This window comes from Calonectris borealis, chromosome 1, assembly GCF_964195595.1.
Source record: "Calonectris borealis chromosome 1, bCalBor7.hap1.2, whole genome shotgun sequence".
Classification (NCBI taxonomy): domain Eukaryota; kingdom Metazoa; phylum Chordata; class Aves; order Procellariiformes; family Procellariidae; genus Calonectris; species Calonectris borealis.
This window is the reverse complement of record NC_134312.1, coordinates 89,228,673-89,245,036: the sequence shown is the minus strand read 5'-3', so window position 1 is coordinate 89,245,036 and position 16,364 is coordinate 89,228,673. Positions and strand designations below refer to the sequence as shown.

General features: G+C 48.2%; 1 protein-coding gene across 2 annotated transcripts in view; it reads left to right on the top strand.

The window, feature by feature from the left end:
- Window positions 1–7,938, top strand: part of GTF2E1 (general transcription factor IIE subunit 1) — a 54,910-nt gene extending 46,972 nt beyond the window's left edge. Inside the window, exons 4-5 of one of the 2 annotated variants that reach the window (XM_075166354.1) lie at window positions 2,119–2,366; window positions 6,185–7,938. In XM_075166354.1, coding sequence (XP_075022455.1) covers window positions 2,119–2,366; window positions 6,185–6,615 — 679 coding nt within the window. In that variant the 3' untranslated portion in view covers window positions 6,616–7,938. The remainder of the gene's footprint in view (window positions 1–2,118; window positions 2,367–6,184) is intronic. The other variant, XM_075166344.1, reaches the window with a different exon arrangement.
- The last annotated feature ends 8,426 nt before the right edge of the window (window positions 7,939–16,364 follow it).

Genomic DNA, 16,364 nt, shown 5'->3' with positions numbered 1-16,364 from the left:
CTGTAGGTGTCTCTTAGAGTTGTTACTTTAATTTTTGAAATGTTCCTGACGTCATGGAATAAGTGTTTTGCTGCTAAATGATACCGCATAGGAAAAAAAGTCCATTTCAGGCACACTTATGGGGACCTCTGTGCAGAAGTATTATTAGGCAGTTCCTGACACTACTGAGTATTGAGCTGTCACGCTGCAGTCGTGGGGAGGGAGAGCTTGGGGGAGGGCTGCATTGTGTATCTTGTGAGGAAAGTGGATTACATAAAATCGTCAGGGAAACGCTAGTTAGCGATTTCTATTGTGTGGGAAGCAGAGTGGTGCTTTTCACAGAACACACGCCTGTCTTGGAGAGCTGAAAGGTACCAACACTTGAAATAACGCATTGGGAAGAAGGTCTCTCTGTGGTTCTTTAGGTAATATAAGCAATGCATGTGCATGAGTCTTCTGCCCCAAGATTCAAGGCTGCTGTGACGCTCTCCTAGCAGGGCTGGCTGCAGGAGAGAACCGGTTAGTGTGTGGACACATGCTAACACAGATGCTGTGAATTATTTTGCTTACAGACCCCAGCAAACTCACTATTGGGAGGCTGTGAGTAGCCCTCAATCCAAGCTGTGGTTGAACACAGCAATATTCTTTATCTGGGGAAGAGGGGTGATCACCGACCTGTATATTTTCCCCTCATTGTTTACCCCTAAAAATACAGCAGAGTTAGCTCATCAAGCACTGGTTAAGTCCTTGCTGAATTAAAAAATTGCATACTATTCAGGTCTTCTCCAACTGCAACCTTATTTTAAGCTTCTCGGCTGGAGGAAAGGTCATTGGATAGATAGCAGTGACTGAACTGTGCTCACTGATGACTTCTGTCAACTCAGCTGGCAGCAGATCAGGGACACTGTGAGTATCCTTGATGGATTTGCTCTGGACAAGAGGAGGAGTCCAGGCAGGTCTGTGAAAAGCCGTAGGTACCATTGGCAGTCAGATGACTGAAATTATATGGCTGAGGGTGGGTGCAGTCTGCAGTGGATCTGTTTCTCTGAGAAGATTTTGAAGTAGAGGAATGGTCACGTTTGGCTTTCCCCACCCAGACAGCAGTGAGTTTCCATTCAGCTCCTTTCCTTGATCAATGCATATGTAGCAGCACAGGCCAGAGAGAGTATTTTAGGCTTATTGCCATCACTATGCAGAAAATACTCCACCTGATGTCCTCTTTCCATCAGATCCAAGCAGGAATGTTTCTTTTCTCCATCAGTCTCCTGAGCTAGAAAGGAGCCTAGAGGAAAATGTGCTGGCTGCAGCTCCCCTCAGAAAACAAAGGAGGGCTAGGCTTTGACTGCTGTACCCTTCACATCGGTCATCGCCTTTTTTTCTCCAGCTTTTCCACAATGAAGACAGTTCTGTCTTGCCTCCTCTCACACACCATCACCACACAAAGCCCTTTGCCCAGCCCTAGTCCTCTGATTTGAAGGGGCCCTCTCATCTTTTCTTCTCTTCTGCCTGGACTCCTCAGTCCTCCCAAGGCTGTGTCTGTGGATAGTACAGATCTCCTGTGTGACGTAGATGTGACTTACCATGGGCATTGTCATGCACGATTCAAGCAAAGGTTTGAACTGTGTTTTTCATGGTGAGTTAATTCCTCCATGAGTTCTGGGATTAATAATGATTCACAGATCTGAGCATGCTGGGTCTCTGGGCCTATCATCTGACGTGTTTAACTTTAGTGGTTTTTTTTATGCAGTATAGAGTTGCTGTGAAAAGGCCAAAAAGAGACTTTTCCAAATACTAGGTTACTGTTCAACTATGTTTTACTGCTGTGACACTTATTTCAGTGTGTCTGGGATTTTATGTTTGTTTTTACATGAGTGCATCAGCAGCTTTAGCGCTGTCTCTTCTTTTCAGTGTGTTGTGGAAGTTGCCATGGCCTCATGTAGGGTTTCCCACTGGAGACCCCCAAGTTCCCCAAACCAGCAAGCTGGTGTAGAAGTTCCTGGAACCACGTGTTAGAAATCAGAATGCAAGTTCTCGGTGCAGATCATGGGAGATACCTAATCATAGTTTAAGTGTTGCAATGCTGGCTGAGGAAAGGCTTGTTCTGAGTGCTCTGTTTTTACCTCTTTGACTTTTATGTAGCAAGGAGCGTGCAGCTGGTACTGGTTCAGGGGCAGCAGCTGGCCTTGCAGGTGGACACCATCGGGAAGCATGGACTACAAAAGGACCATCGTATGAGGACTTGTATACCCAGAACGTTGTCATCAGCATGGAGGACCAGGAGGATCTTAACCGGTCTGCAAGTGAAGGAAAGCCGGCCAGAGAGAGACCAATTTGGCTACGGGAGAGCACAGTGCAAGGGGCTTATGACCCTGATGAAATCAAAGATGGTAAGAAAATTCAGAGCAGAAGTACTGCTCTGCTTCTGTGATGCTCTTAGAGTGCTGTCAAAAATATGTTTCCTTGTGTGTGTACAGCTGCTGTTCCCTACACTCTAGATTTTTTCTGCTCCCCTCTGCTGTGCAAAGCACCTGTGTGTAGATAGATGTAAAAAATCCTGGTTTATTAGATCCAGGATTGAAATCTAGGTCAGTAAAGCTGAGTTACCCACAAAATTGTTTGTGCTTCTAAAATATTAATTATCTGTTACGTCTTCCACCTTGAGAGTTTACTGCTTTTGGACGAAGGTCTTTCAGTCTCATCTAGAAAGCTGCCCCCCTAATAGGTCATTGCTGAAAAATAACATTTATTAACATTTGGCCACTGAAGCCTACCAAATCTACCAGCAGTGGTTTTGTGCTCCCAGCCGCCTTCTTGCCAATTGTTTTTCAAAATATGTTTTATATGAAGAATATGTCAGAAATAAAACTTCTGGAAGTACAGTAGGAAGGTCTGTCATCATGGCAGGTGAGTCTTTATTGCTTTCTGTTTGTTTCTCATTATCTTTGCTTTTATTTTCATTCATGTTGGGGTCAGGCCGTCCATAGACAATAGTCAAGACTTTGTAGCCACTATGAGAAACATTCTGCTTTGGAAAGTGAGCTTTTTAAGCTTACACACTAAAAATAGGAAGTAAAGACCTTTTATCATTTTTACAAGAGTGAATCAATAGATGCAGTCTTCCAAGCCATTTGAGGATTATAGAATGAAACTGTTGATGCCCTAGGAAGAGAAGATGGCAAAAGGGAATCACAGGTGTAAGCATGAGACCCTGGAACCAGTGCAATGCTGAGGAGAGGAGTGTAGTATGTAGGTGTAGCAGAAGTGAAGAAAATGGATGTGAAATAATGGTCAGAAGATATCTAATGATCGTGTTTGCATGTAACGCCTTTCAAGCATACGGATCCCAAAACTTTTTCCAAACAGATTAAATAAAGTGAGGTGATTGAAACAACCTCCTTCTGCAGTCTGTAGCAGATGTTGTTACTCACCAGCCATGGTGAGTTCTCACCCTATTTTTCTGTTAGACATTCAATTCACCTGTAGTTTTAAGTTGGTTCCTTGAGATGACTTTTGGTGTACACAGCGTACATGTTTCTCAGATGCCACTGAAGGACATGGAGGGGGAGTATATCTCCTTGCAGCACGATGGCATCACTGCTTAACCTCCACCACTACTGGAGATTGAAGAGGGGACTTGTGGAAATAGCCTGAAATTGCTGCTGCAACACATTTCTATAGCTCTTGGATGACATAAACAGGGAGGAAGGAAACTTGGGACTGTTGACAGAAAAGATTCACTGCTTGGATCTGGCAGGAACAGTTCTCGCAAGCAAGAGACAGCCCCGCTCCTGAGCCACAAAGTCAGACTTTGTGGAGCTACCCCAGGCTGTGGTCGCTTCACAGCTCTCAATGTGAGCTACAGTATCATCTCGCAGAGATGCTCTCCAACAGCCTCTTATGCTCTACAGTCACAAGCAACAAGCTGAGAACAACGCTGCCAATACAAAGCCTTCATTCTTCCTTTCTTTCAAGAATTTTGCCAGTGCATTAATAATAGTAGTTGCAGCCATCACCCATTACTACAACTTCATTTGCAATAAAAACATGAGTCCAATGAAGTTAGGGCTGCGTCTTTTGGCCTTCTTTATTTTACCACAGGAAAGGAGTGACCACAAACTCCCTTGGCTTTTAGTGCTAAATGCAGAACTTAATTCCTTAGTTCACCTGTTTCTCAGCATTTTTTTCATCTCAAGTTTAAAAAAGTAACCAGTGCATTTTTGACTGTCGTGGTTTAACCCCAGCCAGCAACTAAACCCCACACAGTTGCTCGCTCACGCCCCACCCCCCCTCCGGTGGGATGGGGGAGAGAATCAGGAGGGCACAAGTAGGAAAACTCACAGGTCGAGATAAAAACAGTTTAATAACTGAAATAAAACAAAGTAGAACAGTAATAATAACAATGAGAACAACAACAATAGCAGAATATACAAAGCAGGCAATGCACAATGCAACTGCTCACTGACCGCTGACTGCGTGTCACGAACGGGGGCGAGCCCCCCCCACCCCTGGTTTTTATACTGAGCATGACGTATAGAATACCCCATTGGCTGGCTGTGCTCCCCCCGCCCCAGCTTCCCCTGCACTTGGCAGGGCATGGGAGGCCGACAGAAAAAAAAAGTCCCCAGTGCAAGCACCACCCAGCAACAACCGAAGCATCAATGGGCCATCAACGCTCCTCTCATACCGAACCCAAAACACAGCACGCCCCCCAAGCTACTGGGAAGAAAGTTAACTCTGTCCCAGCCAGAACAGGACATTGACCCTAGGGGAAAGGCTTGGGCACCAACTGCCTGGATGTGATGCTGAAACCATGAGGGTCCAGGTCTTGGAGAAGCAGGCAAGTGCCGTTGATGTATGAAGGCAGAATGCCGTCACCTCAGCTCCAGCAATTGTTCATAGGCAGCGTCTCTGGTGCAAGAGAGGAAGTTTGCCACAGGGAGTCTGTCCTACTTTTTAGGCCTTGTTTTTGCATAAGGTTCTCTGTATTTCATTTTTTGTTCTGGGTTGTTTTTTTTTTTTTCCATACTGCCTGTTTATTGGTGCTGAGTGGACTCACAGTCGTCTCATCAAATGTAGGATTAAGAGAAGTTTTCTGCAGAATGCCACTTTTTGAACAGAATTTTACCTTTTAATCGATGAACTGCAGACACCCTGCTTACCCAAGCCATGTCAAACCCTCCCAGCTATTGTACAGCCAAGCTTATTGAAAGGGGAGCACAGGCTGTGTGTCTGTCAGCTGGGAAACTGCAGTCCCCTTCAAATAAGAGGTCCAGGTAGGGAGCCAGAGAGACTGGCTGGGCTGCATTTCAGCTTGGAGAGCAGGAGCTGTTTTAACGCAGCCTTCCACGCTGCGCTGCGCAGCTTGGCTGCAGGCTGTAAGCTGCATCTGCTTCGCGAGATAGATCCCGCTCGCTGCCACCATGTTCCAGTAATGAGCTTTTCCCCTTCCTGCCTCTGAGCTTAGCAGACACGGCTACTTTGAATGTTGTTTTATAACACATGGTTTCCGCATATTCCCTGTCTGCCTGGATTCATCTGCTTCTCTGTCTTAATCCTTATAGATGGGGAGCGCGACAGGGCAGGACCTGGTTTTGGGTCTGTGTTTACTGTCTGTGCCAGCAACACCCCGTGGTCTTGGTCATCACTGCAAGTCCTCCAGGCTGTGGTCATACAACCTGGAAACAAAGGGACAAAAAGGAAACAGCCCGTGCTTGTTCACCTGTGAAACAGCACCAAGATACTTGCTGTATCTCTGTCAAGTGTCATCATTAGGTGCATAGTCTGAGTATCTGAAAGCCCAGATTTAGGTCCCAAGGACTGCTTTCTGCTCCACGGTAAGGAAGTGCATCAGCCCAGCTGAGGGGCACCTGAGTTGGACACTTCCCTGGAGGGTCTTTTCCAGGTGCCTGCCCATCATGCATTTGTTGTCGTCTCTTGCGATGTGCTCCTGGCTGAGGCTCCCAGCTGGGAGCCACTGTGACTCCAGGCCTCCCAGCTCCTAGGAATTGTCAATACTTGCTCTGCTGTTATGCGAAAAAACATAACTATCTCTGTCTTTTAGGGGAGAGGAGGAGCTGACATAGAGAAAGGATGTGACTTGGCCAAGCGTGCTCAGTGGCAGTAATTAATACAGGTCCAGAAAGGCTTCAGGGCCGTCACCCAGATCTCTGTGAGGAAACAATTATTCCCTTGTGTCTCTTTGCAGGGGGCCGGGATCTGGATGCCTTCCAGGAGCGTGAGGAGGGCCGGGCAGCTCTGGATGATAACGAGGAGGTGATGCGTGCTCTGCTTATCCACGAGAAGAAGACACCTTCTGCTTCAACAGTCACTGTCGGAGGTGCCGCTCCTCTCTCCGGTGCCAACGCTAGTGACTCCGAGAGCGAGACAAGTGAGTCAGAGGAGGAGTCCCCTCCCCGCCCTCCTGCCACGGCCACCACAACGTACGGGCTGGAGGATGAGGAGGAGGATGAAGAGTTTGAGGTGGTGGCAGAGGACCCCACTGTCACAGTGGCTGGGCGTCCGCACTCTTACAGCCAAGTGAGCCAGCGCCCTGAGCTGGTGGCCCAGATGACGCCGGAAGAAAAAGAGGTTTACATAGCCATGGGGCGACGCATGTTTGAGGATATGTTTGATTAACTGCTTTCTGCCACGGCATTTTTTAAAAAGTGACTTTTTAAGCCAGAGACTCCCTAGTAAAACAGAAGACTGAAGTGCATCTTTCCTTCCCTGTGTGCAGGGACACTGGGGCTCAGGACTGCTAATCTCAGGCATCTTGCCCACCAGAAAGGGGGAGCAGGGAGGCTGCATGTGCCAAAACAGGTAGGGGAGGACAAGTCTCAGAAGCGAGGATGCCTGCAAGGTAAAAATCTGCTTCAGGGTGCCATGCACAGGCACTACTTTAACCCTCTCCAAGGCCCCAGCAGCTGCCTCCCCCCCAATTGCTTTGGGTTGATTTTTGTTGCAGACCCTAGTGAAGTCCACATCCCTGCCCTCAGAGGATGTAAGGGCTCCGTAGTCTGATCAGAGTGCTCTGCAGAGGAGGGTGTAAGTAACGTTACAGCTGCCTGTGCTCAGCGAGGGGAGAGGAGAGGGAAGCACTCATCTGCTGATGGCAAGCTTGGGCAGGGCTTGTGGCTGACCTCCTGCCAGCAGCCGCTGGCCACTGGAGTGGCTATTTCTAAGCAGGCCTGTAGGCAGCAACCTTTTCTTGCTCCCATTTGCTCCTTGCTAGCACCTCAAGGTCAGGTGTAACTTGTAACACGCAGAGTGAAAACCTTGGCAAGCACACACAGTCACTCTTTGTCAGCGTAACAAAAGCCCTCCTTGGATCTGAGCTGTCAGAGCGCTCTGACTTATCAGGAGATACCCTCATTTTCCAGTATTGCTGCCTGTTGCTTCTGCCTAGCCCTGTCCAAACTCCGGTGTTGCAGACGGTTCGTAGTGGGCAGGGGTGCAGTCAGGCAGTGCCAGACAAATAGCATAGCTAATTATTTGCAGTCACACCAGGGCTGTATCATTTTAAGAGGAATTATGCAATTTTGAATTCTGCTTTGGCACACTTTTACCATAGAAAAACATTTATCAGTGCCTACAGAGCAATATCATATTTTTAATGTTTTTCTCTTTCAATTGAAAATGTTGGTTTTTAAAATTGTTGTGTTTTCCTATCCCGTACTACAATGAAACAAAACGATAAAAGAATTTTGTGTTCCAGAGAGTAGGGGCAGTATTACGTGCTGTTCCATTTACACGGGCAGTATGAATTTGCTGTTCACCAAGACTGTAAATCTGTTTTATACTAACTGTGCTTTCTATGTTCTGCTAACCTTGTAATGCATCCTTTGTCATTTTATTTTCAGCTTCCTGATATTTTGAATCCCCTCTTTTTTTAAATAGTGTTTTACATTTGCTTTTATGTCATTTTAAAGAGGAATAAATAAACAGAAATTTCTCCCCTTTGTCATTTTCCAATTTGTCATGTGCCTAGTTGGCAGAGTTGTTTGCTTATCATTTTGATTTACTTGATTCAAGAAAAAAAACAATTTGAGGCTCTCCTTTGAGGGAAGGACTATTTGAAATCCCACTGCACATTGTTTCTCCTCACCAGAGCTTCCTTGAATGCCTCCTGGAATCTCCTGCACTTCCAGGAAGGATGTTTCATTACACTGGTGCTGTGGGAGGCCCTTTTTGACCAGCACTTCCATTTCTTTCATCCTTCCTTGAGGGAAGCGTAGGCTGATGGCGGAGGTCTCACAGACATGGTACTCTTGTGTAGATAGACTTCCAAGATCTGGTATCGAGCTTCTAGATACCAAGCCACAAAGCTGGTAAGTCAGATTCAGTGATCAGCTAACAGAAAAAAAAGTGCTGTACCAATTCTGTGTAGATTTAATCTGGTTGAATTCAAGGTTAGCACTGGAGAAAAGCAGGTAGATTTACAAGGAGTAAAGACAGAAACTGAGAACTAATCCTGAATACGGTACAACTACTCATGCTCGTAACTCACCAGTAGTTTATAACTGAGCTTTTAGCCTGCAAAATCAAGCTGTAGGTTTATTAAAGCTTAAGTGAAGAAATACTGGGTTTTACTATAAGAGCGCTGATATTGCATCTATATCCAGCATAATCGTCTATAAAGTAGTGGGTTTACTTAATAAACACATTTAATTGTGGTTTGTACGGTGGTTGTAATTCTTGTCATTCAGCAAGGCATGTCCTGCACGTGAGGGAATCAATGCAGTGGTTTGTAGGGCCTGTCTTCCGCCTCTCACCCACCACAGGCAGCCCTCCGGAGGACTGGTGAGGTCAAGATACACGAGCAGATGCCGTCATTGTTTCCCGCCCTCTCGAACAGCTTCTGGCCCTCAGAAAGGATGGCTGCTCTGCTCTGTTCCAGCCGGTTAGGGCTGTTGTTGAAGGACAACTATACGCTGCTACTGCCCTGTCATGACAAGCACTGCTTGAATGAACAGGAGCACGTACAATCGCTAGCGCCTTGGGTGGTTTTTTTTCTGCAATTGAAGCAGAGCTCTGCACACACGCCAGAAGAGGAGGAATGGCCGCTGCTGCAAGCAAAGCCAGCCACCGCCAGCAAACTGGTGCTAATGCAAGGGATAAAGCTGTCAATTCTGAGGAAGGCCCCAGCCGTTTCCTCTGGTTGCTGGACCACATGTGCTGCATTAACGCTAACCCAATAACACCGTGAGCGTGGTCGAGCGCTGAAGCCTTCCTGGGTGAATGCTCTGTCTAACCCCATTCAAACCAGTTTCTGTGCCTGCTTTCAGCCTGAAGTGTGTTTTATCTGATGAGTGCGCTTGAGGCCAGGGCACTGCAGCTCAGGCTGGAAAGAAAATCGCATTTCTCATGCTGCTCATACTCTTCTCCCCGAAGGTCAGAGGTGCCGGGTGCCTCTCCCAGCTGTGTGAGAGCTGCCTCTGTCCCTGCTCCCATTGCTGGTCAGGGAAACCAGTGAGTGACATTCTCCTCGGCCCAGCAGAGAGCAGGCCAGAGCAGATCAGAGAAGCTGCTGATGGAGGGGAAGATCGCTATCGACACTGGAAAACAGGAATGTTTTAGTCTTTTCCACTAAGCTCCTGAAAATTGGCTTCCTCTATCAGGGAATCCCTGTCCATCCAACTCTTCTTCTCCTGTGTTGCTGCCTCCTTCAAACAGACTCAGATTAAACAGACTGTTGCTCTGTGAGACTCGAGGGATTTGAAGATCCCTTGGAGGAAGGGCAAAAAAATAGCATCACCTCCTCCCTGACACACCTAAGGAGCCATGCCTCGGTGATGCCTGCAGCGCCGGGCCATGCTGCGGAGAAGTTTGACAGGGCCTGGGGGGGAGCAGCCAGCTGCGCTTGGGTCTCTGTCTCCCGCTGCACCCCGTAGGAGGAGAGAGAAAATTGTCTCGGGAATCAAATGCATGACAAAGCCTTCGTCGAAGCGGAAAGTTTAGGAGCGGGTGGAAGGACATGAGGCCTGTCAGCAGTGGGGCAAGCCAGCAGGCTGTCCAGTGTGCTCTCCTGGGTGGGTTGCGGAGGAGAGGCAGCAGCAGCCGCATTCATGTGCCCTGGTTTGCGTCAGCATAAACAAGTGAGGCCGTGGGCTCTGTCCCTTGGAGGAGGGGGTGGCGCGCAGTGCTGCAAAAAATCTCTCTGGGCTGCTCCGGGACTGGTATTGCTGTATGTCATTGGAAGCCCTGGGCAACGTAACCGTGTCCCTGGCTGGCTCACGGGAGCCTTTGGAGTATTGATCCAAGCATGGACAGCCAAAGATCCCTAAGCATCACGATACCATCCAGTTTGAAGTGTATTGACCATGAGTCAACACAGCCTCTTCTCCAGGAGCGTGGGAGCTGGGGCTGAAGAGTAGCTTCTGTCTGCTGAGCTGCTTCCAGAATAATGATCAATATTTATAAAGAGCAGGGAGATCATCACTCAGTCCTGATAGGAGGCGTAGCCAGATGCTTGAAGCTGTTTAAGATGTGATTGCACAGAGAGTCATGGAGAGGCCGCTGCCTAAAAGGAGCGGCAGCCCAAGCGTGGGGAGCGATGTCTGACTGCTGGTGCTCCTGGAAAGCTGCCTGCCTGCCTGCCTGCCTGCCTGCCTGCCTGCTCCCTGCTAGCAGAGAGCAAAGCACCTGCGGTGCCTGGCTATCCGGGACTACAACCCCGTCATTCTCTACGGCAGAGCTATGTTCTCTCTCTTTCAAAGTTACCCAGGGACATCTGGCCTTCCGCCTGTTTGGGATACCTAAATGAGCTGCCAGAAGGTGGTTTCTTATTTACCAGCATTAATTAGATTGAGAGAGAGAATGACCCTAATTTATATTTAAACAAAAACCAGATTTTGGAAGTGCCTGCTGTATCATTAAAAAACATATTAAGGACAGCGAATATTTGTGCAACCATCCTGGAAGCAGCAGACAGAGAGTCTCTGAACAAGATACTTTAAATATAATAGGTATTTTTGTTTAAAATATGTTTCTGACCTAAATATAATTTAATTTACATCCCTTTGAACAGTTTGATGCTAATGAACCAGCCAGGGATGGCAGAGAGGAGGCTGAGCCAGCCGCATCGGAAGCGACTCGGCTCCACTGCAGTGCGTTAGAGACCCTGCGTGCGCTTCACCCCGGCTGCACACAGCGACGAATGCGCAAATCCTGCCGAGAGCTGGCCACAGCAGCAGGAGGAAACCTTGGGCTGCTCAGCCGGAGAAACAGGCAGGGATCCAGCCTGAAAATTAAGGCTGATCAAATATTGTTCCACGAGCATTAATGTCTGTACAAAAAAGGTACGTCTGGCAAGGAGGAAAAATCACATCTCGTACAGATGTGATTAAAGCCCTGACATACTGCTTCTGCTTATTTTTCACCTGGAATCCATACTGCCAGCCTCTGCCATCCCATTACTTGCTGGAAGAAGGAGGGTGAGCAGTGGTAATTTTATAGCGAGCTAAAATTGTGCGTAGAGCTGAGAAGCCTGGCTCAGTTCCACCTGGTAAAGAGATCCTCCTATCCTTAAACATTTTTTTTCTGCACTTCTGACAATGGAAATCTGCGTGATCCAACGCCAAATTTGCCAGGCATTGTTAGCAAAGTTCATGCTTTTCCTACGTCCTCTTAACATACATTGAAGTGGAGGAGGGAGAGCAGTACGCCAAGCACCGTTTAATGGTTGCTACCAGCTGACCTGGATACGCTTAGGTTGCAGTGTCTGAACCAGCCCTGTCCCTATGGGGGAAAGATAGCGTGGGCCATTTTGGTCAGATTTTCCATACCTGCTCTTTGCAAAGGTGCTGGTTGTTCTCCTTCTCAGGGTCAGCGCTGATGGGCTCTCATAAATTCCACCCCTCTGCAGTCACACACAGGTGTCAATTTAAAACAAAGTTTCAGTCCCCTCTCCACCACGAGCAGCTCTGGCTTGTGCCACATCCACTCTTGGGGTATGTGGCACTGTCAGACCGCAGCAGAGGTCCACCATGCAGGTCTCAGCCGTGACTGCCTCTGGCTGTACCCCGTCCTGGCAGAGAGGCTTAATGAAGGATGGGGTAGGTCTATGCCTTCTCCAGAAATGAGGCTTTGGCTGGGTTGGGGGCAATGCCTACTAGGCCCCCTAATTTCCTACAGTGGAGAGGGAAGTGGCATCAGCTGGGGCCTCACTGGGGCTGGTCACTCCTTTACACACAATCTTTGCTGCTTGAACTAGATGTGATTTGGTAGGACTGGATTTGATCGTTTTTTTTTTTTTAACCCTTGTTCTTTTTGTCCCTTGGCAATATTTTGAGTTGCTGAATTTCTCATGCTGCTTCTAACAAAAAACACTTCTTTTTTTTTTTGAATGCAAATGAGGCTGTAAAATCTTTTTAGGGAAACATATCTACACTCCCTGTGCTGTCACCACAATTATTCTTCCTTTGCCATACAATGCTTTCTTCCAAGAAGAAAGTGCTTTCAACATCTCTCAGCCCTTCTGATGATGTCAGGAGATGAAAACTATCCCCATTACAACAGGGAAGATTGGAGGGAAATGGGGTTAGAGGGAAATAATGGCCTTTAGAAAATGACGCATCTTGAGAGAAATTTCACTGTCACACACTCTCCCAGGCCACACGGGTGCCATATCCAAGCAAAGAAAAATACAATATGCTGAAGAGGGACTTGGCTCGTGGTGCATTTATCCTGGTGTATTCCCTTGCCTCAGAGCCATTAGGAAGGGCTCCGAGTGTGCCAACCTCCTGGAAGTAACACAAAGGCATCAGGAAGGTCCCAGTTAGCAATCAACTTCAGCAGGAGCCTGCAGGTCTGTTTGAGTGATCTGACTCTTACTTTCACCATGCTGGAAGGTTTGGTGCAAGAATGCCTCGCAGCAATGGGTTGTAAAAATGAGTTCGGTGTTACATTAAAAAGTCCCTCCTTCTTTGAACGTTTCATCTGAGTGTGCTGTTATGTCTGTGTATGAGAAACAAGTACCTGCGGTCAGGTAGGGGGCTGCCCAGCCCTCCTGAAACACGTCTCCCTTTTGGAATGTTAACAGGTAAGGAATTTTGTAGGGTGTAGGTAGGAGCTGCTGCCAAGAGCAGTAAATAGTAGTTGAAGTTTTTGTTATCTAGACAGTCACATCATTGTAGCCTGTCTGAAGTCCGGAATGAAAGAGCTTATCTCCATAGACAGCAGACGTGGATTCTTCCAGTAAGACAGGTGTCAAAATGCCACATTTTCAGCCCTTTCAATGTTGGTGGGTTTTTTTTTTTAACTCTGCAGTTTTTGCGCCTCATGCAGCGGGCACTAGCATCTTCGGTGCACCAATGGACCAGGTGCTACCATGAACTAAAGACCTCTGGCTTGGCACCCTACTAATGAGCTCCTTGTGGGATTGCTAATTCACATGCTAATGGAGCCTGCCCTGGGAAAGGTGTAAGTGAAGCCATTAGAAATACCGAAAACAAGCCAAATGAATTACTGTGCGTGGAAGCACATTTGTTCAGGTGGTCAAAACCAATGAGCGGGAGATGAACAGCTCCCTGTTTGCAGAAAATGTTTAGCGCACTTCAAGTCCACAGTGGACGTAAAAACTGCTTCATGTCCATCTCAGTGATAAAAAGACCATCAACACTGGAAATCCATGTTGGAAGGGAAATAGATCTAGCATTACTAAGGTTTTATTTATAATGTTTGTTGAGTAGAAAGGGGCAGTGAAACAGGACCTTTCTCTGTCCCACAGGAAACACCCTTTGGCACTTGGGGATGTAACAACGAAGCAGACATGGGAACCGCTCTGACCCCACGGCTGCCGATGCATTGCTCTGACCAGGAAATCCAGCATTTTTTAGCACTAGAAGGAGCCAAACGTTCAGTGAGATGGTGCGGTCTGTGCTGTAGCAGCAACAGCTGCAGAAGCACAGAGAGCTGCTGTGATTCAGATACTTGTGCTCATCCTCTCTGGTTTTCACAGGAGCCGTGGCCGTGCTGCAGGATTCATGGAGCAGAAAGACCCGTATGTGGAGCGCGGTCTTCTGGAGATGGTTACTCTCTTTCCTTCCTGGCCTGGCCACTTCCCCCTTCCCTCCCCCAGCCCTCCCCTTGTATTTTGAAAAGGGAAAATATAAAAAAACGAATTTGCCCTTTAAACTGGGAGAACGCCTATAGCTTAATGGCAAGGATTCAAGAAGAACAGATGGTTGCAGGTGACTCTTGGCCTGTCTTGCTCATAACTTTTCCTCACATCAAGGGCTGTAACTATACAAAAATCACAGAATCACAGAATGGCTGAGGTTGGAAGGGACCTCTGGAGATCATCTGGTCCAACCACCCTGCTCAAGTAGGGCCACCGCAAGCAGGCTGCATCCAAGACCATGTCCAGATGGCTTTTGAATATTTCCAAGGATGGAGACTCCACAACGTCCCTGGGCAACCTGTGCCAGTGATCGGTCACCCTCACAGTAAAAAAGCATTTCCTGATGTTCAGGTCTCTTGTGTTCCAGTGTGTGCCCATTGCCTCTTGGCCTGTCACTGGAGAAGAGCCTGGCTCCATCCTCTTTACACGCTCCTTTCAGATATTTACATACATTAATAAGTTCCCCCCGAGCCTTCTCGGCTCCCAGCTCTTTCAGCCTCTCCTCATAGGAGAGATATTCCAATCCCTTCATCATCTTTGTGGCCCTTCATTGGACTCTCTCCAGCATGTTCATCTCTCTCTTGTACTGGGGAGCCCAGAACTGGACACAGGGCTCCAAGCATGGCCTCACCAGTGCTGAATAAAGAGGAAGGATCACCTCCCTTGACCTGCTGGCAATACTTTACCTAATGGAGCTCAGGATACCATGTGCCTTCCTTGCAGCAAGGGCACATTGATGGCTCATGTTCAACTTGGTGTCCACCAGGACCCCTCAGATCCTTTTCTGCTAAGCTACTTTCCAGCTGGGTGGCCCCAGCATGTACTATTGCGTGGGGTTGTTCATCCCGAGGTAAAGGACTTTGCACTTCCCCTTGTTAAACTTCAGTGGTTCCTGTCAGCCCAGCTTGTTGAGGTCCCTCTGGATGGCAGCAAGACCCTCTGGCGTATCAGCCACTCCTCCCTGTTTGGTGTCATCAGCAAACTTGCTGAGGGTACACTCTGCCCTGTCACCCAGACCATTAATGAAGATGTTGAACAGGTATGGACCCAGCGTTGACCCACTAGTTACTGGCCTCCTATTAGACTTCGTGCCACTGATCACCACCCTCTAGGCCTGGCCCTTCAGCCACTTTTCAGTCCACCTCACTGTCTGCTCACCCTGAACTGCTCACCCTGAAGTACTGTCTGTACTTCATCAGGTTCTCTATGAGGATCTTGTAGGAGACAGTGTCAAAGCCCTTCCTGAAGTCCATGTAGAAAATATCCACTCCTCTCCCCTCATCTACCAGGCCAGTCACTTCTTCACAGAAGGTTGGTCCAGCATGACTTCTCCTTGGTGAATCCATGCTGGCTACTCCTGATGATATGGATGTCTGCTCGGAGGTAGGGATGCTTGGAGCAAGGGTTTTGCTCCCAGCTCTGACCCCTTGCTGCCTGGTGGCACGGCCTGCGAAGCTTCCCTCTCTGTGACGAGCGGAGCATCTTACTCTGGCGCAGGCAAGGAGAGTGAGAGCTGCATTGCTGGGGCTGGGGGTCTCCCCACTTCAACCCGTCCCGAGGGGACGGGACGGGGGGGGTCCCACGCGCGTTTCCGAGGCACTGCATGACTGCCGGGTAAAAACTGCCCGTGGAAGTGGAGAGGAAAGTGGAGAAGTATCAGGAGAGCAATAAACAGGGCACTTATCTTCTCCTTAATCACAGCCCAGCCTTCAGGAGGTCTGCGGGGAGAGCTAATGGATTAAATACAGGTATTAAATGAAATCTTGGAAACGTTTCCCTCACCTGGCAGGACCGAGAAGCTGACGATAGGAGGAAGCGCTCCCAGAGCGTCGGGGCTGCAAGAGGCGGCCAAAGGAGCGAGGGCCGCGGTCGCTCGTAGTCGGCCGTCGGATGTAATAACCTGGGTTTGCTCTGTTGGTGCCAAGGCCACTCCTGAAATTCCCTGAGTATGTCCTTCAGCAATTCCAGATGGACTCAACAGGGTGCTCCTTCTCAAGCTGCTTTTAGCCTGAGGAGGAGGTCAGTCCGTGTTTTGTTTTGCTACGGGTACCTGCTGCAGTCCTTGGCCGCCGCCAGGGCTGGGCCCCACGCACGAGCCACATCACCAAAAAGCTCTTTTGCAGCCAAAGACTACAGCAGCATCCTAAGAGATGCCTTGATCAGTTATTGATACAAACTGCACAAAAGCTTGCAGGGATGTCCTTAAAATGCTCGTTTGGGTCTCTAGGTGCCCTTTAATCAGAAGGAAGGCTCCAAAATGTGTGGC